The sequence below is a fragment of the Pomacea canaliculata genome, linkage group LG6 (assembly GCF_003073045.1).
Source record: "Pomacea canaliculata isolate SZHN2017 linkage group LG6, ASM307304v1, whole genome shotgun sequence".
NCBI lineage: Eukaryota > Metazoa > Mollusca > Gastropoda > Architaenioglossa > Ampullariidae > Pomacea > Pomacea canaliculata.
In genome coordinates this window covers 17,734,587-17,761,962 of record NC_037595.1, presented here as the reverse complement: position 1 = coordinate 17,761,962, position 27,376 = coordinate 17,734,587, and the positions used below count along the sequence as shown (strand labels likewise).

General features: G+C 37.0%; 3 protein-coding genes across 7 annotated transcripts; all 3 read right to left on the bottom strand.

Moving 5' to 3' along the window:
• Positions 1-51: 51 nt before the first annotated feature.
• Positions 52-7,566, bottom strand: LOC112566126 (myosin-16-like). 3 transcript variants are annotated; one of them, XM_025242094.1, is made up of 5 exons: positions 7,125-7,256; positions 3,829-4,042; positions 3,383-3,505; positions 1,857-2,952; positions 52-1,448 (listed from the first exon to the last, which is right to left on the bottom strand). In XM_025242094.1, exons 3-5 carry the CDS (start codon positions 3,458-3,460, stop codon positions 1,009-1,011), a joined length of 1,614 nt encoding a protein of 537 aa, XP_025097879.1. In that variant the 5' UTR covers positions 3,461-3,505; positions 3,829-4,042; positions 7,125-7,256; the 3' UTR covers positions 52-1,008. The 3 variants fall into 3 exon arrangements, with proteins under 3 accessions (XP_025097879.1, XP_025097877.1, XP_025097878.1); XM_025242092.1 differs by lacking the exon at positions 3,829-4,042 and having other exon boundaries at positions 7,125-7,566; XM_025242093.1 differs by lacking the exon at positions 3,829-4,042 and having other exon boundaries at positions 3,383-3,502; positions 7,125-7,566.
• Positions 7,567-11,650: 4,084 nt separating this feature from the next.
• Positions 11,651-20,004, bottom strand: LOC112566128. Its single transcript, XM_025242098.1, has 4 exons — positions 19,914-20,004; positions 19,701-19,800; positions 16,473-17,592; positions 11,651-15,971 (listed from the first exon to the last, which is right to left on the bottom strand). The coding sequence occupies exons 3-4, from the start codon at positions 17,497-17,499 to the stop codon at positions 15,553-15,555; spliced, it is 1,446 nt and encodes a 481-aa protein (XP_025097883.1). The 5' UTR covers positions 17,500-17,592; positions 19,701-19,800; positions 19,914-20,004; the 3' UTR covers positions 11,651-15,552.
• A 1,691-nt stretch (positions 20,005-21,695) lies between these two features.
• On the bottom strand, positions 21,696-27,066 carry LOC112566127. Of its 3 annotated transcripts, XM_025242097.1 has the most exons (5): positions 27,022-27,066; positions 26,793-26,892; positions 25,199-25,320; positions 23,410-24,505; positions 21,696-23,009 (listed from the first exon to the last, which is right to left on the bottom strand). In XM_025242097.1, the coding sequence occupies exons 4-5, from the start codon at positions 24,410-24,412 to the stop codon at positions 22,564-22,566; spliced, it is 1,449 nt and encodes a 482-aa protein (XP_025097882.1). In that variant the 5' UTR covers positions 24,413-24,505; positions 25,199-25,320; positions 26,793-26,892; positions 27,022-27,066; the 3' UTR covers positions 21,696-22,563. The 3 variants fall into 3 exon arrangements, with proteins under 3 accessions (XP_025097882.1, XP_025097880.1, XP_025097881.1); XM_025242095.1 differs by lacking the exon at positions 27,022-27,066 and having other exon boundaries at positions 26,793-27,015; XM_025242096.1 differs by lacking the exon at positions 27,022-27,066 and having other exon boundaries at positions 25,199-25,317; positions 26,793-27,015.
• Between the last annotated feature and the right edge of the window lie 310 nt (positions 27,067-27,376).

Genomic DNA, 27,376 nt, shown 5'->3' with positions numbered 1-27,376 from the left:
TACACGCACGCGCATGCGCACACACACACACATGCACGTTGACTAGCAAGGGAGGGTGGTGAAAATAATCGTATTTATAAAAGCAAAAATGTATTGCAGGTTGTGTCGTCGAATGTAATATTTTTTTATATTTTCCTTTTTATACAAAAGCTACACAACTGTCAACAACGAAACCGCCTTTGCCCTCATCCCTTATTACGCAACAGCTGAGAGCGCTTCGTGCAAATAATCGAAAGGAACTGATGGTATGTTTCTGTGCGTGTATGTGTGTGTGCTGCTTGCTATTTCTTTGCTGTTGCTTTTTTTTCAAAAGAGATCTGCAATTTGTTTTATAACCTTTTATTTGTGATGTATTTATTTAGAATATTTTATCAACTAATAATTGATTTTGAAAGTTAAACTACTTTTCTGTTCATTATTTTATTTTAAATAATGAATGTTTTGGAAACGCTATATTTTTTTAGAAAAAATGCAAAAATGTTTTCGAGTGTTTGTTTTACTTTAAAAAAATAATTGCAATTAAAAATGTATGATATTTTTATCATCGAAAATACCTGTATCTTTTTCGTGCTATTTTCAGAAAAAAAACAATATTTAAATTTGAGATATTTTATCAGAAAGGAGATTTGTAAGTCCTCATAAACTCCAATATTTCAATATTTACTTGCCTTCAGTTACACAATCTGTTGCTGTGTAAAAAGTCAAAGATAACGTCTAACTACTATAGCAAGTAAAGGTAGATGAAGATAGACGAAACATCACTGCCATGTTACATGTAAATATGGGGCTTTAAATTATTATTAGGCATTATGGTTGAAAAATCAAAAAGAGAGTTCATATTAGAAAAAAAGAACAAATAAAAAGGCCACATGTTGGTAACCAGTCAAAAACACAACGCCAATTATGTTAGGAAAAGTGTAAAGTTCGTAGCTGTTTTTGTTGTTTTGATTATGATAATGAGAGACGATGACGACGACGACGATGATGATGATGATGCAATGTCTACGACTACTGGACGCCAAACTCTCGTTGCACTAACATGCCAGTAAAGGACGTTTCAAAACATCGCAACGAAGCAGAGGAGGAAGGCAAATGTGTCCCTGCTTTTACTGACACCTCCTGTCCTTGAAGTAGTCTCTGAACTACGTGCGCAGTACAGCTCATCCTAGACTCCCCCATGCCGCCTGTGGACAACGACCGAGCAACGCGAGTTTTATTTACTAAAATATCAAGATAAAACGTCTCTGACCCCTTGGTGTTCGTCGCTCTGGCCATGAAGAAGTAGATTCCTGTGACAGGAGCGACAAAAATGCCAGTGTCCTTGTTGTAGGCCTGCCCCACGTTGCAGGTAACGTCGCTTAAGACCAGAATATCTGATTGCAATATATACCTTAGATGTTTTTCTTCATCGAGTCTGGCATTAAATGCCACCATGATGCTGGATTTTTCTGAAGATGAGAATTTGTATGCTATTACAGTATTGACAAAAAGTTAAAAAGAATTATTTAGACTATTTTATTGTTAGAATCATCTAAGGTTTCTTCGCCTTAATATTCGTCACTAGCAGCAAGTGCCTTCACACTGATTACACTACCCATAGCTGCTAAAAATATCTAGACATTTGTTTTAAGAAAGTTCCTAAAGATCCTTGAACTTGTCTAACTAATCTTATAGATCCTTCTTTAAAACCATAGGGAGTGTTTTTTTTCCCAACTGTTTTATTATTAGAAAGTAGGTTTAAACAGCTGTAATTTTGTCTTTTATCATACATAAGTACAGTAAAAGAAATAGAAATACGAAGCTAGACAAAATCGTTGTAACAAATGTGAACGAGATAATAACGTTAACTATCTCACCTTTAAAAGTCTCGATTTCTGTACTCAATTCTTTAGCGACATCTTTCACTTTTTGGGTTTTCATTTTATTTCTCGAAGATTCCTTCTTAATGATATCAACATCATTCTGTAAAGTAGAGTTAGAAACTTTCATTGTTTCAAACTCCTGGCTCATGCTGGCTATGTCTTTTTGAATATTTGAAATGTTTCTTGTACAATCATCCATATTTTGCTGACAAGCTGCAACATTTTGTTGTAACTTGAAGTCTTCATCTTTCAAGAAGGAAACATTGGTTTGATTCTGACTCTCCAAGATTTGTGTGCGGGCATCTAGTGCTGCCAGCTTGTCCTCAATGTCTGAAATGTCACGTGTCAGTTTTGTTATGTCTGACGGCTGTGACGTAGCAGGTTTATAGTCTGACATGTCTGTCATGGTTCCACTGCTGACGTCAGTTGCCACAGGTAAGCTAGTCTCCACTACACTCAGTTGGTCATCACACACCGTACCTATGTAGGCTTCTACGGCCTGCAGGTCAATGGCAGAGTCGTTGAACTGGTGCAGTAGAGTCTTCACTTGTTGTCCTCTTCGCCTCTGCTGCTGGTAATATTCAAAATCCTCATCACTAAGTAACGTGGGCTGTCCATCACTAAGGACTTGTGTTACAATCATGGCGTGCTTCTGGCGAGCAGTAGTCATCTTATTTTGTATCTGTTTACCCAAATTATCGGCTTTTTCAGAGATTGCCCTTTGACTTTTCTCCTCCGCCTGCGTCACTAGCGCCCTCATGGCGTCGGCCCGCCTGGTGATGACGTCAGCCACCGCCTGCTTCTCCCGCTGCAACATATCTTCCTCCTCGCTCATCGTCACCAGCGCCGCCTCCAGCACCTTGAGCTGGTCAGCACGTTTCTCCTCAAAGTCTGTATTGTGAATATTTTGAGAATGTTGCTTGTTACTACTGACTAACTGCTGTAAATGATGATTTGAGGTAAATACATCATGGTACTTTTGGCACTGGGTGCACATGTTGTGACCACAGTCAGTACAGCTGTGCGTAGCTTCTTCGTCTCGCTTGCATACCTCACATTTGAGTGTTTTCTCCGTCAAGTAGAAATTGGACTGAAAACAAATTTTTACGCACGATAACAGAGCAACTCGTCCTAATAAACATCTAAATGAATTTTACATATATTTCAAAGCTGTTCTCAATACCAACTAATATACTTGTTTTGTATTTCGAAATAGTCAAAATCAAAATATTTAAAAAGTGTGTTTGATACACTGCTACCTTCGATTTACAAAATGGTGGATGAGACTCATTTTTTTTCTTGTTATAATGTTGTAGATTCCATACTCTTCAACGCCCTTCAATGCAAAAATGAGAGACTGGAAGGCGTAAAATTTTGAACTTATAAAGCAAGTAGAAGTGTATATATATATAAATTAGAATGTAATTAGTAAACTTGTTAGTAAATAATCTTTGTAAGCACATAGGTAGATCTGTATGGTGGTTTTTGCCCGCAGTGATAAATCGGCGGTTATTTCTGACCTGAAACTGAGTGACTCCACCAGGTGGCACTGTGATCTCTGCTCTGCACGTTGGACAGGGAAAGGTCAATGATCTCATTTGCACCTCGTCATCCCCACAGACATTTCTGTCTTCTAAAGCCTGCTGATAAACGACTTTATTATAGCTAATAAAAAGCAGAAAAAGGAACATTTCTTTGTAAATAAGTAAGTTGATCGAAAGACAAACAAAGCACCATAAATATTGTTAACCATTTACTTTACACTTTGTCATATGTTTGTACTCAACATCACAGCAACTTCAAATCTGCTCCTAAACTTCAGACAACAAGCAAAAGAAAGTCAGTGTAGCTGAGAAAACTTTTATATATAAAGTGTGTCGACTTTACATGGCTCATAATGTTTTAGCCTTAAGACACCTACCTGTCCCCGTATGCATGTAAATCGAATGAGGACAACTCCGTTTACCTGCTACTCCCGGAGTGCTAGTCGAGTCCTACACCCGCTTATGGTGTATCCGGATTCCGCATGCACGAAGCGCTAGTCGCCCTCAACTAGCTCTCCGGGACTGGCTGCGGGGACACCCGTTGGCGTGTTAGTGGATGTGAAGGAGGCTAACTACTTCCTATCGTCACCTTGTTCTTTCCTTACATCGAACTGTCGTCTCCGATCGAGGTCTCACCTATTTAATTAGCAAGTCATTGTCTCAGTGTTAGGTATTTGATCCTACATGGTAGTCGAGGTGCAAGTAACTCAGAGTGTGAGGCAGCGATCTCTCACCTTGGTGTACGTGTTTGCGTGATTACTAGCGGCATGAGAGACAAAGAAAATAGGGAAATAAAGAATTGTCACATAGAAGTACCCTGAGTGCAAAGACGAATAATGAGCCTTGAAATGTAAATATTTACAAATATAGACTATGTTCAGTCAAAAGTTGTATTAAATTTGTTACATTATTACACTGATAACCCAGAGGACGCAATATTTAATGATTGAAAGCAAGTGACTATTTTAGTGCATACACACACATCTAGCTCCTCCCTACAAGGAGTTCATTTACAAAGTTTCTACACACATGCTAAACACACAGAGTGGCATTTAGAGAGGGCAACATTGTAGTATTTGTTGAAAACTGCTAAATACATTCACTGAATATAGTGATTCAAACACACAAAATATAATGTCAGTGACAAATGACAAGCATTATTAATACCAGAGGTTAATTTTGAGTCTTCTAAGTTACAAAGCAAGTGCTCAGTTACAAAAAAGTGGTACATTGTAAAAGAATGCATAGCTTGATAAAAAAAAAAGTCCTAGTTCCCTACATCTAGGACCATACCCTTTGCACCCACACCTTTCATTTACTATTCAGAAGTTGAAATGATAAAGTAAATAATTTTGTGTGTGTAGATACATATAAATTTATTTCTTCTTCACTTTTGGAATAGCATAAGGTTTGCCTGAATTTAATAAAACAAGTTCTCCTACAGTGACATGTTCATATATTGAGTAAATGCCAATTTCCTGGCAATTTACTAATTGCAACAAAAACCCAGATTCCTGTTTGACACCAGTCATCTTATAACTAACAAGGGCAATAGTGTTCAAACTGTTCCTATCATGGACAGACAAACAGAGCATTTAGCACTTTAACAAGTGCTTGTATTTGTGGGGATTTGATTTTATAACATTTTACTTTAAGAATTCTGGAAGAAATATTTTGTGCAACGTAGCACTGCTTGGTTCATTCCTTACTTCTTCATCCATGCACTTAGTTCATGTTTTGCAGAGTGTCATCAGTTCCTGAAGGTTATGATCCATGAATATTTTTTCATCCTTAAGGGTATTGAGATATTCAAAATATAAATATATTCACATGCATTACTGTATATCTTATATGCAATCTCCCTTGCTCACACTTACACACACACACATTCACTGGTTAGTTTGTAACAGTCAACACATTAAAAGCTGATTTTTTTTGCCTCACTTACTTAATTGTTCTTCTTCTAGCCCTTTAATGCAAATCACATCACTGCATGTGTAATCAAATAAATCAAAGTATATAAACACATGTAAACGAGCAAAAAATTTTGGAGGGGATGTTTCTGCCCCTCTCTTTCATTCTTACCTAAACAGAGATATATACACGTACATTCTTACTTATATCTATATATATAAAATCCTCCCCTTACACACATACTCATTGATGCTTATATATAGACACACGCCATATGCACACACATATATATATATATAAACATCCCCTCCAACACACACACTTACTCATATCTGCATATATATATATAATCTCCCCCTCACACCCACATCTGCTTATGTATGCATGTTTAACCCCTACCCACACACTCACACTGCCTTATATCTGCTTATATACCACCCGATCCATATATGTAACCCCCCATGCACATGCAATCATCTTATTTTAGATATATATAATCTCCCTAACATACATACTCATATCTGCACATAGATATTTATCTAATACCCCTGACACACACACACCTACTCACTCATATGTGTATATGTATATATAAATAATCCCCCTACACACAGTCTCATATCTGCTTATATATATAATTATATGTAAACCCCACACAAATACCTGCTTATATATACATCTAATATCCCTGACACACATACATACTCATATCTGCCTATATATATAATCCCATATACACACACACATGTATCTGCATATATATATATATAAAATAACTCACTCATATTTGCATCTATAATTCCCCCCTCATGCACACTTTTATCTGCTTATGTATACATGTGTACCCACCACCACCACCACACACACAGCCTCATATCTGCATATATATATAATCCCTCTACACACACACCAACTCACTCATATCTGCATATATATATATAATCCACCCTCCTTATGCACATGTGTACTCCCCCACCACCACCACACACACTTATATCTACTTATATATATATTTAATACCCCAAACACTCATATCTACTTATATTTAATACCCCCAACACACATATCCGCTTATATATGTAAATCTCCCCACATGCACATATTTGTTTATAGATATACTACCCCCACCCACATTCATATACTCATATTTGCTTATAAATATATGTAAACCTCCCCTCCTCCACACACATATACATATTCTCTTAATTTTTCTAGGTTACCATCCTAAGTAATAACAAACTGAGCTCATCTAATATGGGTCTTTTCATTTGTTGATGTCAATAAAGAATGGAACTTTGAGGCATTAGGATTGTGATTATATATTAAAGTGATAAATTATTTGTACCTTGGTCAGCAAATTTTTTAGAGTTGAATAGATAATGAAATTACAAAGTATGTAGAGCCTTTTATTTCTAGGGTTTTATTTTGTCTACATGTTACTTGTATACATGTATTTGACTGTAGCTTTGTTTTGCAATCCTTTGTGTGTGGTGAATTGAGCAAACATTTATACATGAACAAGAGCCGTACAAATTCAGTTATTAATATTTTATATATAAGTTTACTTTATTTTCATTTGGACTCTGAAATCAAATCCAACTACTTTTGGAAATTCATAAACCCGATGTGTCTGCATATAATTGTCTTTTCAGCATAACTTGATCCGGCAATGAAATTTTGAAACATTGACAGAAGAAGAAAATTAAATGGAGAGAAAGAAGGCATAAACTATAATCTGTATAAATTTATACATAGCAATTTTGCGTAATAAGTTGTTTGGTGGGATTGAATTATAATTACTCACCAAGTGATGGATCTCCAAATCTTTTAAGCAGGCAAGGCAAAATGTGTGAAAACATGGCAATATTTTGGGATTCCGTTCCTTGTATGGCTCAAGACACACGCTGCAAACGGACGTAGAGTCATCAGATACACTGCATGTTGCCATCGCCGTTTTCCTCGACGCCGATAGAGGTGTCAGTAAGAAAATTAGGAATACAATCCTTTCAAAATGTCGGTCAACGGTTGCTACTCCGGTCCAAACACGTCACCACAAAGACCTGCTTTCTTCTCCTGCACATGTGAGGGTCGCTACTCGCCGTCTGTAACCTAGACTCTAGTAACCGATTGAGACTGGTTTCAGAATTAAAACACCTGTAAGGAGTGTAAGGTATTCAGTTCAGTGACTCTGTAGGAGAGACTGCGTAGAATATGTGCTTTGGCATGTTATCAGGAAGGCTACTTTCATTTTGACCCAAATACCTGGAAAACGAAAATAGCAGACGACAGCCCGTTGTACATGCTGACGCTGCAGTGTCGAGCGAATAGACTGTTATTCACGTGTATGTGGAGAAGTCTGCGTATGTATGTGTGTAAAATGGTGGATCGATGTGCTTCTGCATGGACAAACCAGTATGTGTATAATGAACAGAAACACAAAAGTTTCCTGTGCACACATCGTACACAACGGATAAGATAATTTTACTGTTACGGACGCGTACAGCACATAAACACATACTATGTCATGTGCACGTCTTTTTGCGTTTAAATGAAGACTCAAGCATTTGCACGACATTTCACCTTTTTATTTCCTTAAAGTACGATGTTTTTTCATCGTTTTATTTTTTAATAAATGCAAAAACCAAGCAATCCAATGCAAAGACAGAAATACTACCACAACTCATGTTTTTCTCTCCCTAGTACTTACTCAAAGTAATCTTTTAGTCACTAATAGTAATTATCAAATCTGTAGCCTAAACATTAAAAAAAATACGCTGGTTGCCCATTCATCCTCTGCCCTGTCAACATTTTCGGTGTCCAAAATTCACTTCTCATTAAAATTGGATTATTGCTAAGAGGGGGATCTTCATGCCCCTGAGGAAAATCACTGCCAGGTACACCACACAGACAAACACGGAGTCACTGACCCGTTCGCTTTTTTTTTTCAACAAACATCTCGACATCTGCACGTGGGCTTCCCATCTGTATTCTCTCTGGTTTCACAGCATCTCCCTAAGGAACAAGAACAGTCTCGTCTCCCTTGTTCATATCTGTTCCAAATCACCGGAACCAGTAAGAGATGACAACCTTTTGTCATCAGTAAATCATTAGGAAAGCATCCCGCATTCTCTCTATTTCTTTATTATGTATTGGCACGTGAGTTTACACTCTTACGGTCCTCCTGTAAGTAGACGATGAGAAGAACATCTGTGTATTGCCTGGTACTTCAAATCACTGAAGTCTGGGGGAGGCACGAGGCATCAGGATGGTGTTTGTTCTGCGACTTTGCGCAACATTTTTTTTTAAAGACAACAAACACACAATTTGATTTATCTTTGTCATTTTATACACTTTCCGCTTATACATACTTACATTCTATTTTTAAAAAAAAATACTTGCTCTAATTCGTGTTATGTGTCAGAAAAAACAAAAAAAGCTACTGCGCCCTGCAAAAGCATACAGGCGTGTTTGTCAGATACACCCGTAAGTAAGCCCATACTTTCTAAAATAAACTGGGCGTAATTAGAATGTATTTCGCGCTTTTACAAAATCTGTAATGTCAACAAAGAAGACTAGAAAATACATACTCTTTTTCTACTTTCTGCATCTACGCCTGCTGGATACACATGTGTGTCTGTGTTCACGCGCGAATGTGTTATTTTTTCATTTTTTTTAAAAAAAGAGACGTATGCTTTTTTTGCTCTGAGGCTTTCGCCATTTTTGTATTCCCAACAGTTCATTTGTGACTTATTTATTTGAAATTATTTATTTAACGACAACTATTTTTAGAGATTGCAGTCCTATATTTTTTGTATAATTTGTTTTCGTTATTGATTAAATAAAACACAAACAACTTTGAACAAACCCTGCTACCAGTACACTAATTCTTAAAGAAAAATAAATAAATAATGAAGTATTTGTGCAATTTGAAACGGTATTGTATTTAATTCTTGGGGAGATAAATGTATATTTTGTCTTCAATTTACAAAAGGATCATAATTACATTGATGTATTTTTGCATATAAAACAAATATTTAATACAAGTGAGAAAATATTCTTAACGACTTGTCTTTGATATAAATTCTCAAACATAAGTTAGTTACAAACATTTCGGATTCGCTTATTTTAACACAAAAAGTTGTTTTAGTTTCAAACAATTGTTTCTTCTGTGTTCACAAATTTTATTTATTATGAACACCTTTAACTCAACAAACCTATCTTTTGCGGACAGCTACGATGACTCCAGTCAGGAGATACGACAGGTAGTGGAAACAGTTTTCTATGGTGGTCTGACAACACTCATGTGTGTCATTGGAATCCCAGGAAACGTCATCAACTGCCTGGTGTTCTGGCGACAGGGACTACAAGACCGAATGAACTTGTGTCTCTTCTCTCTCGCGCTCACTGATTGGTTTTACTTCTTGTGTTTTTTGACAATGTTCTCCGGTACCTCCTTTATAACTTTGTATGAGGCAGCTCTAGGGGAAGAATATTTCGTTAAAATCTCATCTTATTTGTCTGGCTTTACTACTGGTGTTCGAGCGACCTCTACTTTTATTGGCGCCGTGATCGCCGTGGAGAGATGTGTTTGTGTTGTCTTTCCACTCAGTGCCATTACTTGTATAAGAACGAGAACTTTAGGAGCTTTACTGGCCACGTGCTTTCTACTGTTCTTAAGTACTAGCCTGTTATATACATTTTCATTTACGCCTGTGTTTTCTAAAATACTAGAAAAGATGCAATGGTCATTTACTCGTACAACATTTTATGCACAGCATAGTGAAGTAGTCAGAATAATGGTTAACATATTTCTGGAAACAGTTCTACGCATCACTAGCTTTGTGACAGTGTGTGTCAGTACTGTGGTAACGGTCCACAAGCTGAGAGCAGCGAGGTCATGGCGAGAAAAGACGACCTTGACCTCCGGTAACATGAGCAGCCAACAGGCGGCTCTCACCTCCATGTTAGTCGTCGTCTCCATCATCTACATCGCGACATTATTGCCAGCCGTCACGTGGCAAATCACTGCACTGTTTCTACCAGATCCTTTTACTGATCCTCAGTTTTACATCACTTACATAACAGTGTCTGCAGCGTTATATTCATGTCCACAAATCAACGGATGTGTTCACATTTTTGTCTATTATTTTCGGTCGCAACGCTTCGTGAGACATTTAAAGTAATATTTTACAGAAACTGAAACAACGCGGAGGAAAAGAGTTTACCTTATTATCGGACTATAAACACGTTCAGTATGACAGTGATAATGATGAGGATTTACATAGCACCTTTCCAAAAACGTTTGGTTCTAGATCCGTTGGTCTGTCAAGAAGATGCTTGGGAATTCCAGCTAAAGAAGAATTAGAAGCTGAGCATGGATAACATGTTTACGGCTGTTTATGATTTATTTTCGCTACCTAATCAGTAGACTATAAACATTTAACAAGGCAGTAACTTCTTCGTATGAGGATAATTTTCTTCACTTTTATGGAGGAATTACAGCCATAAAAGTCTGACAGATAAACTCACAGGATATACGCTTTTTTTCTTCAAAAGGTATTTGTTATCTTAATAAATAATTTTGTTACAGTGAAGGACACAACACTATATATTTTACAGTTTGCAAATGTACCTAACATCAAAAATGTAAAATCATTTGTTATAAAGAATCTGTCATTACAGTTCGACATCGTCTTTTATGAAACTGATATTTTATAAATAAATAAACTTTATAGTAAATAATTATAATGTTTATCTTATCAAAGCAAAACAAAAATAAACAGATGTTGTAACAAATGCCATTTACATGAAATTTGTTCAGGATTGCACTTTATGCAACAGAAAAAGAAAAAAGAAAAAAATCTAGTTTAATGGAAGGCCTTGGTACCCACTAAAATGTCTTCCGTTCTAAATTTGTTTTTGAGTCCTTTATTTTAACTCTGAGTTACGATTTCTGACCGAATGTGGTACGATTGGTTTATATCATGATTGTCAGCCACAGAAGTCCAAACTTCTCTAAGCACGGATGTATCTTTTAAAAGGGTTGATTAACTTCTTAAAATACTCACTTCGTCTTGGATAAACATTTTCAACGTCTGACTGTCTGTGTGTATTGTCTTTACACGGACTTTTTGTGAAGATGATTAAATTCAACGAATAACAAGTACCTATTGATTGAGTGCAAATGTCGCTGTTTGTTTGTTTGTTTTGATTGTTTTGTTTTGTTTATTTCTTTCTTTTGTTTTGTTTTTTTTCTTTTGTTTTGTTTTGTTTTGTTTTGAATTTGAGGGGCTCACATATTTGACGGGAGTCTAGTAATGTTTCATTTTCCTGTAGCATCTACCAAGGTTAGTAGAGGTTACTGCGAGTAACAGCTAAACAAATGCAAGTCTTTAAGATTGTCAAATTAGAATCCATGTTTACTTAACTTTCTTCAAAGATCTCATTTTTTTACAAAATTATTGCTTTCACACAGGTAAGATAATATTCTTAACAATCTAATAACCTTCTGTCTAAAATAATGTCATCCATGTATTCGTGTTAATACGTGTCCCTTATTTTTTAAGTGAACTTCAAAAACACACATAATAAAATGCATTTACTCTCTGTCTTACACACACACAAGCTAACATTCAACAAATGCATCTTCTTTTTAAAAATAATAACGGGAAAAGTCTCTCCCAGGCTCCCAGACCTCCCTGTATTGCGCGAAAAGGTTGCTGTGACAGCTCGACATCAACTCTTTGTGCAAAAGTTGCAGGGAGCTAATCAGTCGACACTGTCGATGTGTACATCTAAAACCTAGATAACGGCTTAAATCATCTCTGTCGGCGAAGGGGGTGGGGGGTTGTGAACTGAAAGCACTAGTGTTGATCTTTGCCTATTTATATACGACGACTTTTTAAAAAGTAAGAAAAATATTTCATCAATAACTTCTCAAGTAATTTAATGAACGACGCGATTTTTATTAACTAAATTGGTTTTTTATAGGTACATCTTCTGCTATGTGAAAATTGTAGAAGCTTTGTAGTCGCGAACTAAAAGCATGTAGAGAAAAGAGAAAAAGTAAATAAATGAGTCAACAATAAGATCAGTGCCTTGTTTATGCAGTCTTCTTCAAAGTGCCTTGAACAAATCTTTTTTTTTTTCTCAGTCCTCATCTTTATTAAATTTTCTTTTTTTTACAAACTACCAATTAGAACAAGAATGAGTGCAAAGACTTAATGCACCGTTTAACTACATCGCTATTATTTAGGACTGGATTTGCATTCATAAAGAAAGAATCTGAAGTTATATAAACATGCAGTGAGTGGTTATATAAAAAGTTGAAGGCATAATAAAGAGAAAATTTACCAAAATGTCATCTTTTTACATGAGGCTTTGGCTGACACCAGAGAAAGGTTTAAAAAATTTATAATCATGACACACAGAGATAATAAAAAGAAGTATTTATCATGGGAAGAAGCTTCAAATACAATAGGTCAATGATATAAAAAAGGTCTGATAAGACAGCATGTGAAGACATTTTTCTAGACTTAAATGATTAACATGAATCGCGCGTTTTACACTGCATGTCTAAGTTGTATTTCCATGTAATCAGTTCAATTTTGAAATGAAGGATTGACTTGCTCGGTACCAAATTTTTTTTCAGCAATTAATTTTTCGTTGAGGTGCCAGGTCGTCAAAATGATACCAGCTTCTGTTGCTTGACAGTAGTAAAATCGTCAGGTTAGTTTTACAATCATTGAGAAATAAAAAGAAAAAGGCCTAAATTTGATGCGGGAGCTGATGCTTTAGCTGTCCCAAATGTTGTTGAGTCTGGCTCTACTCTGTTAGTCCAAACCTCCCCTTCGCTACATCCCGTGGTGCTCACCATAACTTGGCTCTTATCCACCCTCATCTTCATCCTTTATCACTTGCATCGGTGTCTGTAGCTCGCCTTTGTTTCCTGACAGTAGTTAAATGTTGTCAGCATTAAGGAGACTACTGAACGGCCTCCACCCGATAAACACAAAAGTGTGATGGTCTTGAAGTATGTCCTTTTTTCTTGTAGATGTCAAATAGCACTGGCGACAGAGTACAACTTTGATACACAGCCATCATCGTGGAGAAGACCTTACCCACTAGCATGCTGAACTGTACTGAGCTTCTGGAAACGTCGTACAGTGCATCGGTTGTGCGTACAATGCCTTTCACCAGTTTGAATATCCGTAGGACATTCCATAAAGCCTCGTACAACAACCTTCTTGAAATAAACGAAGTTTTTGTACAGATCCTTCCATGTTGCAGGTGCTGTACAACAAGCACCGGGTTGTCGAAGATTTGTTTTTTTAATCCTCTTCTACCAGCTCGTCCTCATTTTAGGCATGACCTTGGTCGACTAATCAGGTTTAACACTTTAAAATTCTTACATTGCATCCCGTTTCCTTTCTTAGGTCGGTGTATGAACAATGAATACATCCACTGATCGAGAATTTAGGTGCGTTAAAATGGTGTTAATATCTTTTGAAATGATGATTAAATATCAATATTCACCATGCTGTTAGACATTATAATAAAATATACAATATTCAAAAAATATTTCTACAGTCATTAGACAAATTTTTTTCTGATAAGAATGGTACTTAAACTAAGATTATATGACAATGACTAACGATACATTGTGTCCTTTGTCAAGCCTCTGATGCTATTGATGTTGTCAATATATAGAAATTAAATTGTATGTCATGAAATTCTCAAATGCTTTCTAATCTGCGACAAGACAACACAAAGTAGACACGGAGCATAGTTTTGTCACTAAACAAACGCTCTAGTTATAATGAATTACACAAACTGAAATAATTAAACAGTCAAGAATAAAAACATCGTATGATTTTCTTAATGTTTTACTGTGTTTCAAGTTGCATTACTTATTTATTGATGTGAAACACAAAAAGGCAATGAAAAGAAGTGTAGTGGCACATTAACAGTGCGACATGAAAAGGAAAACTCAGATACCTTTCATCTGTAATTTAAGAGAATCGGGAAAGAAACTGATAAAATGTTTCCTTTTTTTAACAATAATCGTGTTAGAAGCACGAAGACATTTTTTTGCAAGTTTTAGAGCTATTTCATTTAAACTATTTTTTACTTGTATTTTATATTTTGGATGTGTTCATATATGAAGTAAAATTGTAAAATCTTCATAAATTTCTGCCACTGGACTCTAATAGGAAATTGAAATCAGATCCACCTAAAAGCAGTTTTCAGAATGCTGCTTACCTGGTCAGCTAGTCATTTGTTTCGGGCTGATACACTGAAAAATACTGTTTCCTTGTTAACTTTATTACCTGTTTTCAAAGCAATGATATTGTTGATGTAAAAAAACTACTTGTGATCTGGTTGCTAGTGTAGCCTATTATAATATTTGTAGCACTGTGAAATCTTTGTCCTTTCATCCCTACATTTACTTCCACCTCGGCACTTCAGATGGTCGCGTAAGCACAAGACAACAGTGTGTATAACAAATACCATGTAAACACTTTTTATATAAGATAAAACTGTTTATAGTGGGCATTTCCTATCAACACATGCTAATGGAAACATGTTAGTTGCTATGAAAAGGCAGCAAAACTGTTCCTTATCAGCAGATGCTATGAGACCAAACAGGATCAACAGGTAAAAGGATCTTCCATGACTATCATAACTAAATTTCTCAACACCGTTAAGCTATTTTGTGTGCCAATGTACTTGCATGTTTTTTTTTCACAAATTTAGTCAAGTAATTGGGCTCATACCCAGCTTCCTACAAAAATATAACTAAAACCTCTAGTCATAGACTCAAGCTAGGACTGTTGTAATCATTTTACCACCTAGTACTCTGTCCAGGAGTCTTTATCCTGCTAGCTCCTGTGATGTCTGGGAAACATAAAAATTGTTTAACAAACTCAAGAAAATAAATATTTGTACTTCTACTATTAAGTTGGTGCAGTTTCTAAGGCTGGTACCAAGATATAAAGTTTAAATTTGGCGAGAAGAAACAACACATGACATTTTTTAATATTGACTTCAATATGAATCCAGCTTTCAACCGATATTTGTGAAATATGAATTGAAATTTAACGGATACTATAGTTTCAATATCCGTCGGCGATACAAGGCAATGATAGCTTACTCTATGAGGCAATCATGGAGGCAACATTTCGATCTTGTTGGGTAAGCTATATTCAGGCTTACTGAAAAAACCTTAACGACTATTCAATGTCAAGCTCTGGTTGCACTAGCACGCCAGAAAAGGACGTTTCACTACTTCGCAATGTAGCCTGTGAGAATGTAAACGATAACAGTGACACATTGCGTCCTTTTCTCAGTTTCTTTACAAGGTGTACAATACAGCTCCCACCGGCTTTCGGCGCACTACTAGCACATGATTCCGCAACTATATGCCAATCCACACGTATATCAAGCGAGAGGTCTGATGTTTTAACTTTCACTGTTCTCGCCATAAAGAAGTAGATACCTGTTACAGGAGCAGTGAAAATACCTGTGCTCTTGTCGTACGCCTCCCCCACGTTGCACTTCACATTCCTCATGACGATATCGGTGAAGCCCTCATCAACCTTTTTATCAACACTGAGTCTGACGTCAAATGCCACCATGAAACTGGATTTTTCTTTAAAAAAAAAGAACCCACCCCACACACACACACATATGATGATCATGCAATATTCTTTTCATACCTATTAAAAGCTATCATCAACATTATCATCATCATCGTCATTATTGTCACAACTAATTTTTACTCTCATCATCATTATCATTGTGATCAGCATTAGCATGATTGTCGTTAGTTATCGTTGTCGTAATTATCATTATTACTACGATCCCAGCAATCATCATCATCATCATCAATAACTTATGTACCTAGTATGTAAACTGTAACGTTATAGAGCACGTATACACCCCGAAGCATGCCCACACACACACACACACACACACAAAAAAACACATTCACATAAATCTATTTTTTACAAATAGGCTAGATTTTCTTGTTACGAAGGTACTTCGAAAAATTGAAATGCGTTTCTTTATTTTTACGCGTGCATGTTAACTATGTTTTCTTTAATGCGGACGGAGATTGCTACACCTTAGTGAAAAAATGTGTACTGTTTACCTTCAAAACTTTTAAGGTGTCTCTTCAGGTCTTTAATATTTTGTTTGGATTTATCTGTTTCTGTTTTCATAATTGAATACTCCTTCTGCATATTGTCGATGACATTCTGCAGTTTACAGTTGACGGTCTTTACTGTTTCCGTCTCTTGCGTTATAGAGGTCGTTACCTTTTCTGTTCTTGAAAGGTCTTCTTGAACGTTCTCCAACTTTTCTTCAAAACTTCTCAATTTTTGCTCAACCATGGGGTCCTTTTCTTTTAAAATGGTCACATCCTTCTGAAGATTAGAGATCTCTCCCTTGAGAATACCCAGTTCCATCATCGCACTATTGTATCTCTCTAAGTAGGGTGAAGGTGTATCATGTGTCAACATCCCCTCCCTTTCTCCAATATCACATGATAGTTTTGTTGTGTCTGACAGCTCTGACACCTGCACATTGCTGGTCTTCCCTGCAGGTTGTTTACCATCACACACCGTACCTATGTAGTCTCCTACGATCTTCAGGTCAATGGCGTCGTCGTTGTACTGGTGCAGAATTATCTTCGATTGTCTGCCCCTGTTGCATCGATCTTGATACAACTGTAAATTTTCATCACTGAGTAGAACCGTCTGCATCTTTCTGCTGATTGGATTCGCTTGACCAGTATCCCGTTCTAGTGATATCAATGTAAATATTTTACTGTAGATTTTGCGAGTAGCTACCATCTCTTCTTGTATCTGTATTCTAAGCCTTTCAGCTACTTCCGTCAGCTCTCTCTGGCTCCTCTCCTCCGCCTGCGTCACTAGCGCCCTCGCGGCGTCAGCCCGCCTGGTGATGACGTAAGCCACCGCCTGCCTCTCCCGCTCCAGCGTGTCCTCCTTCTCCCTCATCGTCACCAGCGCCGCCTCCAGCACCTTGAGTTGTTGCGTGATGGTATCTTTCTTCACTGGTAGAAAGTTCATTTGAGATGTTTGCTGGCTATAGGTCAGAGGTTGCACCTGGTGGCTGGGGAGAAATTTGTTATGACATTGCTGGCACTGGTCGCACATATTTTGGCTGCACTCAGAACAGTTATATGTGGCCTCGTTACCTTGGGGGCATATCTGACAGGTGAGTGTGTCATCGTTCAAATCGAAATTAGTCTGAAAAAAGAATAAAAAACAATTCTAGCTTTAAGCAGTATCTACTAGCAGAAGCAATGTTATCAATAAACATTGGCTAACGACAGAGGTATCTTTATACCATATTGTTTGCAGCAACGATATCCTTTTATATTACCTTTCGTCAAACACATCCACCTATTGTCATGAATCCTGCTTGACTGTGCACGCAAGATCATTGATAAAGATTTATAATTTTTCTTTTGTTCTAAAGGTCTAGTTCCTTATTCTTTCGTTTTCAACTTATAGAGTTTACTTTTATTGTAAAGTTATATTTTAAGCACTTTTAACGCTGTAAGGAGCTAAAGTGTTAAGAGAACCACTTTTAACGCCTTTTCTTTGTACATGAATTGTACAAAATAAACGAAAATATCAAGGTTCCATGATGGCATATGATACTTTTTCATTTATATGAACGTTTTTGAAGTAAAGGAGGGAGTCGTATGTTTTCGTGAACTATTTTGTAATCTGGAACTGGATGACGCCACCAGGGGGAACAGTGATAACTGCTCTACACGTAGGACATGGAAAGGTCAAAGGTGGATGGTCTCTGTCGTCATCTTGACTGCCTTTTGTGTCTGACAAAGCCTGCTAATATACCAGAAAATAGAGTATGATTATTAGAAAATTCTGGAAAATTTGGAAAATTTGGAAAATTCTGTCTGTTGCTGCTGCCGGACGGTCCCCCCTACGCCCGGACCGGGCATGGGACTGACCTGACCTGACCTATTAGAAAATTAACAAAAAATAATTTTCATCTGTACCTGAAACAAAATTTAGGAATTTTTATTTGCAAACATCACATCATATTAATGGTCTGAAACAAACTGTAAGACCTATCTGTTATGTCTACTTAACTACTTTGATTGTCACCAACGTGACGTAAATATCTAGCCTTATAACAACATGCCATGCTCTTGTTCAGACATATGGTCAGATTTTACCTGGGGACAGTAAACTGTCTTTGCCCCAGAAGCTCACTTTGTGGTGAGTGTCATGTGGTTGGAATGTGAGAAGCTTGGAAACTACTGAAGGTGTCTGAGTGTTAACGATGTAAGTTACATAGATTGTAAAGGTCATCACACTCTCGTCTATGTACTTATAGGGCGCACGTGCAGTCATTTGTGGACTTTATGATAGATACTACTAGTCTGGCAAAGTGTAGTACTATTGTTTTAAACAATCTTTCAACCCATTGGAATGCATTCGTGAAAGTTCAGTATGAAGGTTTCAATAACCTTTTTCAACCTAAGAATTAGGATAATGTTGTTCTTCGTACGCATTCAAAAACTGGCTTTCTCAAAATATTTCTTAAAGAATTCCTACAGAAAACGTGGCTTTCAGAAAGAAACAAATAAAGAAATAACATAGAGAATTTAAAATTTAGGTTAAAAGACCGCAACATCTCCATCAAATATAACTGGTGCTGGTTCGAGCTTACGCTCAACAAAAGAAAGAGGCCAAAAGAAAAAAAAGTAGAGTAATGTTAGGCAGAGACAGAAAGAGAAAGAAAAACCTGCGGTCCCCGAAATCCCAAGTTAGCAATCATCTTATTCTTATGCTACTTGCTTACTAAAGTTTGAAGTTTATTGTTTTGCTTCTGCATCAATGACACCATAGTGTTTTGCATCTATGTGACTCCTAACATTATTATGTACCCTGTGTATGCATGTCTACCCGGAGGTGTTTACTTAGAATAACATAACCCATTATATAACTTTAGAATGTTCCTCTTCCTTCAAATAAAATGTGTTGGCAACCATTCTGTCCTCTTCCTATTGCGTGTTATCTACAGCTTGTCATGAGACCAAACACATGTTGCAATGAGATTTGGTGTGAGCTGTCATTAGTAAGTACCTGACAAGGTGAAATAAGGCATGCACATCCCGGCCTTTTACAGTCAAATGTGGATAAAAAATAATAAATTTATATGTGTCTGGCATGTTGCAGTTTTAAGATATGTGCCACCTTATTAACAGCTTTTTGGTACTTTGCTTGTCTCACTCTTGCCTAAGGGGTTAAAAGTACGGTCGTATCTTAATTTATCTGCTGTGAGTGTTTGTACATATCAATATACATTTTGTACTCACCAGGCTGTGCTGTTCCAAGTCTTTCAAACAGGGGAGGCAAAGTGTGTGAAAACAGGGCAAAAGCTTTGGATTACGTCCCTTGTACGGCTCCAGACAAATGCTGCAAATGGATGTAGCATCATCATCAGTAGGAAATCTCGTTGCCATCGCTGTTTTCTGTATCAGTGAAGGTAAGACACACAAAGTACACGACAGTGCTTCCAAAATATCTACCGACGGTTACTGTTTTCTTCAGCCACGTCCACGCCACTTGAACTCTTGTCTTTTCTCGACGCTTGTCGTAGCAGGAGTGCTTGTCTGATCACAGGTGTGACCTTTTTCTTCTTACTAAATCAGGTGACTGTTAAAGTAACCTCTGGACATGTACATAGTTCAGTGACGTTGTTGACAGCACGCAGAGTATGACGGGATTGATCTGGTTTGTTGTCAGCGCTTTATTTTTACAACAAGAATGGATAAGTCACGATATCGCGATGGCGCTATCGCTCATGTTATCTGCAAGTTACTTTGTTTATGCACCCGTCTATATCTATGTGGGTTTGCCAGGGTGTGGGTAGTTATGTAGGCGAATGTGTGGAAGAGAGATTCTGTTTACAGTGTTCGCGCAAGCGTACATGTTTGTGTCCGTCATGAGAAAGTGACAACACATACGAAGTTTCTGAGATTAACGTTGTTGCCTACAGCAGATGTAAATGTATAAAAATCTCTTTGTGAACAATTCCAGGTACGAGTATTGATGTCCGAATTTATCAGTATTTACAATACATTTCAATGTGTAAGTGGACTTAGCTCAGGACTACTCTCTCCGTTAGTTGATCTATTGCAATGTAATTATTATCTTTCCTTTTGATACAAACGTCACACAACTGTCAACAATCAAAAGCCGTCTGCACTCATCTCTCATTAGTCAACAGCTGATAGCGCTTCGTGCAGATAAGCGAAACCAACTGATAGTAGGTATGTGTGTGTTTGTGTGTATTTCTTTGTTATTTTTTCAAAAGAGATTTGTTTTATAGCCTTTTATTTGTGATGTGTTTATTTTCAATATTCTATTAAGTAATAATTGATTTGGGAAGTTAAACATCTGGTCATTATTTTATTTTAAATGAAGAAAGTTTAAGAAACGCTATATTTTTTAGAGGAAAATGCAAAAATGTTTTCGAGTGTTTGTTTTACATAAAAAAAATAATTGAAATTTAAAAAAAATGTGATATTTTTATCATCGAATAAATACCTGTATCTTTTTCTTACTATTTTGAGAAAAACGACAATATATTTGATATATTTTATTTATAAATTTGATATATTTTATCAGAAGAGAGATTTGTATGTCCCTCAAAAATTCCAATATTTCATTATTTACCTGTCTTGAGTTACACAATCTGTTGCTATCTAAAAGTCGAAGATAAAGTCTAACTACTATAACAAGTAAAGGTAGATGAAGCTAGACGAAACCCCACTGCCATGTTATGTGGAAATATGGGGCTTTAATTTATTATTAGGCATTATGGTTTAAAAATCAAATTTAGGAAATGAAACGGTGTAGTGATTCAATAAAAAAAACAGCGATGAAAAGCATACTCTTTTCTAAGGCTTTTAATTTTTATGTACTTTTTATTTTAAATGTTTGTATGCTGAATTTAATAATACTATTTGTTGATAAGAATATTTATCGGTGGACAGTCAACGCTATGCTTTGTTGTAATACTCTTTCCATTAATTACATTTTAGCTTAGAATTCACTGGCTGCCTTTACACTCCTCTACTATCAACAGCAGACATCCTTTATCAGCAGCAGTCTTCGTGTGATTCTGGATTCAGTATGACAGTTGTAGTGTCAGTATATGAGTGATTTCTCTGTCTCGTCTATTAAATTAAATTCGATGTCCCCTCCCTCCCTTACCGCCTAAAGAATTGCTCATTTAATACAACTTAAGACATTTATGATTTTTATAATAATGATGTGAGCTCTTATAGCTCAGTCTCCCAGTCAAAGCCAGGCTCTCCGCGCAGCACAAAAACACAAGACAGATAAAATTCCAGTGGCTCTATAGAGTTAATAGGAATGTAAGGTCGTTCTTCTGCTGGATGTAGAGACAATTTACTGGAGCAGAAAAGAGCAATAAACAAACACATCGATCAAATCAACAGGAGAAAATCAACATGGTTACGAAACAGAATTTGCAGTACAATGTTGAAGGGGAGGACTGTTTAGCACAGATGCCAGCTCTACCCAAGGGACGACTTATACAAATATAGAAACTGTGATCGCCTTAGCCAGAGTGGTCTAATGACGATGACAGAGTTGATATTGGCCATAAAAAATAATGAGCCACAGGCTGCTAACCAGTCAAACACAACGCCAATTATGTTATAAAATGTGTAAATTGGAAACATAGGTATTACAAGCGCAAAAAAATTAAGAATAAAACAACAATGTAGAAAGCGGTCCCTTGAAGCCTATTTGGCGTGGATACACCATTCTCCATCACAAACACGCTTGCCACACACAACATTTTCATGATTATGTTTTGCAGATCGTTAGTTGTTTATCATGGTTGTTTTAGCAAGATACCTTTACTTCTACCAAACTTATGACTAACAATAATATGATCTGCTTTTGCTTTTGTGTGTATAAAACATCCAATAAAGGTGTGATAGTAATAAAACAAATTAATTGTTACAACTACTTCATCTAGAAACAAAGCTCTAAAATACGTAGATCACATGTTTCGTTAAAATACTATTGAGCATTTTTGCCAAGGTTAATTGCTGTGTACGTTATTTAAATAATGATCAATAATGATGATGATTGATGATGATGATGATGATGATAAGGGTGAGGATGAGGATGAGGGGAGTGCTACGACCAAACGACGCCAAACTCTTGTTGCACTAACACTCCCGTAAAGGACGTTTCACCAGATCTCAACGAAGCAGAGGAGGAAGGCAAATGTGTCCCTGCTGTCACTGACACCTCCTGTCCTTGAATTAGTCTCTGAACTAGGTGCACAGTACAGCTCATCCCAGACTTCAAAATGGCGTCTGTGGACAATGAGTCAGCAACGCGAGTATTATTTACTAATATATCAAGAGAAAACCTTTCTGACCCCTTGGTGCTCATTGCTCTGGCCATGAAGAAGTAGATTCCTGTGAAAGGAGCGACGAAGATGCCTGTCTTGTTGTTGTAGGCCTGCCCCACGTTGCAGGTAACGTCGCTTAAGACCAGAACATCTGATCGCGATAATCCCTTTAGTTGTTTTCCTTCTTGGAGTCTGGCGTTAACTGCCACCATGATGCTGGATTTTTCTGAAGATCAGAATTTGTATGATATTGCAGTATTGACAAAAAGTTAAAAGAATTATTTAGACATTATATTGCAAGCATCATCTAAGTTTTATTCGTCTTCATCTTCGTGACTAGCAGCAGAAGCTTTCACACTACCATTACACTGGCCATAACTGCTAAAGATATCTAGACCTTTTGATTTAAGAAAGTTCCTAAAGACTTTAACTTGTCTAAATAATCTTACAGATCCTTCATTAAAACCATTTGGAGTGTTTTTTTTTTAACTGTTTAGTTATTAGGAAGTGGTTGTAAACAGCTGAAACTTTGTATTGTATTATACATAAGTACAGTAAAAAAAATATAAATACGTAGCTAGACAAAATCGCTGTAACAAATGTGAACGAGATAATCACTATCTCACCTTTAAAAGTCTTGAGTTCTGTACTCAAGTCGTTAGCGACATCTTTCACTTTTTGGGTTTCGATTTTGTTGCTCGAAGATTCCTGCTTAATGATATCAACATCATTCTGTAAAGTAGAGTTAGGAACTTTCATTGTTCCAATCACCTGACGCATGCTGACTATGTCGTTTTGAATATTTGAAATGTTTCTTGTACAATCATCCATATTTTGCTGAAAAGCTGCAACATTTTGTTGTAACTTGAAGTCTTCATCTTTCAAGAAGGAAACATTGGTTTGATTCTGACTCTCCAAGTTTTGTGTGCGTGCATCTAGTGCTGCTATCTTATCCTCAATGTGTGAAATGTCACGTGTAAGTTTTGTGATGTCTGACGTTTGTGACGTAGCAGATTTATAGTCTGACATGTCTGTCATGGTTCCATGGCTGACGTCAGTTGCCACAGGTAAGCTAGTCTCCACTGCGGCCAGTTGGTCATCACACACCGTACCTATGTAGGCTTCTACGGCCTGTAGGTCAATGGCAGAGTCGTTGAACTGGTGCAGTAGAGTCTTCACTTCTCGTCTTCGGCTCTGCTGCTGGTAATATTCAAAATCCTCATCACTAAGTAACGTGGGATGTCCATGAATAAGGACTTGTGGTGTTACAATCATGGCGTACTTCTGGCGAGCAGTAGTCATCTTATTTTGTATCTGTTTACTCATATTATCGGCTTTTTCAGTGACCGCCCTTTGACTCTTCTCCTCCGCCTGCGTTACTAGCGCCCTCATGGCGTCGGCCCGCCTGCTGATGACGTCAGCCACCGCCTTCCTCTCCCTCTGCAGCGTGTCCTCCTCCTCCCTCATCGTCACCAGCGCCGCCTCCAACACCGCGAGTTGTTGTGTGATGGTACCCTCCTTTACAGGCTCAAAGCTAATTTGAGATGTTTGCTGGTAACTAAAGGTCAGAGGCTGCACCTGGTGAATTGGAAGAAATTTGTTGTGGTACCGCTTGCAGTGATCGCACATATGTTGGCTGCACTCAGAACAGTTGTACGTGGCCTCGTTACCTAGATCGCATATCTGACAGGTGAGTGTGTCATCATTCAAGTAGAAATTAGTCTGAAAAAAAAGAGTTAATCAGGAAAATATAATATAAAGCATCTATAAAAACTGTGTAGTTTTAAGTGGATATCTTTATCATCACTTTTGATATTAATTCTGCAAGTGAACAACGATCGTCACTATGCCTTAAGCAAGCACACACACTGTGACCTACATGTCTCTATAACATTTTTGTCAATAATTAGTATTATGTTTCTTATGATGTATATCTAGAAGTAAAAAAAATAATTTCAGCTGCAAGCAGTATCTACTAAACAGAAGCAGTATTACCAGTGAACAATTGCTAACGACGAGTTATCTTTATATCATATTGTTTAAAGTAACAATATACTTTTATATTACCTTTCATCAAACACATCCAACTATTGTCATGAATATTCTTGACCTCACACAATTGATCATAGATGAAGAATTAGAATTTTTTTCTTTTGTTGTAAAATTTGTAGTTTCTAATTCTTTTGTTTTCAACTGAGAGAGCTTACTTTTTTGCGCAGTCATTTTTTTAAAGCAACTTTTACGCTGTAAGGAGCTAAAGTGTTAAGAGATCCACTTGTAAAGCGCTTCCATTGTAGATTGATTGTACAAAAATAAAATGAAAACATCAACGTTCCATATGATATTTTTTTCATTTATATGGCCTTTTTTAAAGTAAAGGAGGGAGTCGTATGTTGTCGGGAACTATTTTGTTACCTGGAACTGGATGACGCCACCAGGGGGAACCGTGATAACTGCTCTACACGTAGGACATGGAAAGGTCAAAGGTGGATGTCTCTGTCGTCATCTTGGTTTCCTTTTGTGTCTGATAAAGCCTGCTAAAATGCAAGAAAATAGATAAGTATGAAAATTAGAAAATTAACAAAGAAAAAAATTTGTGAATCTGAAACAAAATTTAGGAATTTTTATTTGCAAGCGGAACATGAGGTTAATAGCCTAAAACAAACTATAAGATCTGTCTGTTATGTCTACATAACTACTTTGATAGTCATCAACGTGACCTTAATAAGTCTAGCCCTATAACAACATGCCATGCTCTTGGTCAGACTTACGTTCAGATTTTACCTGGGGACAGTAAACTGTCTTTGTTCCAGCAGCTCACTGTGTGGTGAGTGTCCTGAGTTCAGAATGTGCGAGGCTTGGCAACTACTGTAGGTGTCTGAGTCTTAACGATGTGGGTTAGATAAATTGTAAAGGTCCTCAAGCTCTCATCGATGCACTTATTGGGTTTATGTGCAGCCAACACGTCATTCGTGGACTTCTTCAACGATTCTACTAGTCTGGCGAAGTGTAGTAATATTGTTTTAAACACTCTTTCGACCCATGGAAATGTATTTGTGAAAGTTCAGTATGAAGGTTTCAATAACCTTTTTTAACCGAAGAATTCTTTACACGCTTTAAAAAACTGGCATTTTATAAATTCTTTTCAAGAATCCCTACAGAAAAGTTTGCTATCAAAATAAAATCAAATAAATAACATAGACTAGAGAATTTAAAATTCAGGTAAAAAGACCACAACATCTGCATCAAATATAAGTGGCAGTGGCTCTACACTCTACAAAAGAAAGAGCGCAAAAGAAAAAAAAAGTATAGCAATCGGAGGAAGATGCAGAAAGAGATTTTTTAAGTTTTACGCTCACCGAAATCCCAATTTATTAATCATCCTATTCTTTACACGCTGCTGCATTTGTCTGAAATTGTTTTCGAATCAGCAGTGTCTAGCGTTTAATTCGTTTAATGAATTAGCGGTATTTTCAGCATTCTTTTTGCTTACTAAGTTTGAAGCTTACTGTTTTGCTTCTACATCAATCACACCATAGTACTTTGCATCTATGTGACTCCTAACATTATTATGTCTCCTGTGTGTGCATGTCTAAACGGGGGTGGTTACTTAGAATTACATAACCCATTATATAATTTTAGAAAGTTCCTTTTCCTTCAAATAAAATGTGTTGGCAACCATTCTGTCCTCTTCCTATTACGTGTTATCTACAGCGCATCATGAGACCAAACATATGTTGCGATGAGATTTGGTGTGAGCAGTCATTAGTAAGTACCTGACTAGGTGAGATAAGGCATGCACACCCCGGCGTTTTACAGTCAAATGTGGATATAAATAACTGATATGGATTTAGCATACTGCAGTTTTGAGGTTTGTGTCACCTTGACCTTAATGACACTTTTAGTTACTTTGCTTGTCTCACTCTCACCTAAGGACTAATCAATACTGTCGTATCTTAATTTATCTGACGTTTGTGTTTGTACATATCATTAGACATTTTGTACTCACCAGGCTGTGCTGTTCCAAGTCTTTCAAACAGGGGAGGCAAAGTGTGTGAAAACAGGGCAAAAGCTTAGGATTACGTCCCTTGTACGGCTCCAGACAAACGCTGCAAATGGATGTAGCAACATCATTAGCATTTCTCGTTGCCATCGTCGTTCTCTGTATCTGTGAAGTTAAGAAGCACAAAGTTTGCCGACGGTTACTGTTTTCTCCAGCCACGTCCACGTCACCTGACCTCTTATCTTTTCTCCAAATTTGTCGGAGCACGAGTGCTTGTCTGATCCCACGTGTGACTTTTTTTGTTCCTGCTAAATCAGGTGACTGTTATATGAAACTCCTGACATGTACTAGTTCAAGGGCGTTGTGATAGCACGCAGCGTATGACGGGATTGATTTGGTTTGTTGTCAGCGCTTATCTTCTTGGAAACGAAAGTAGAAAATAAGTCCGAGAAATTCAGACCTTTTTTGTCACTGATCACTGGATACTTCAGGACATAACGAACAGCACCGAGTTCCATGAACACTGTGGTTCATGTTACCTGAAAGCATGGCCTGCTTGTGTACCGGTGCATATGTGTGCGTGTTTGCGA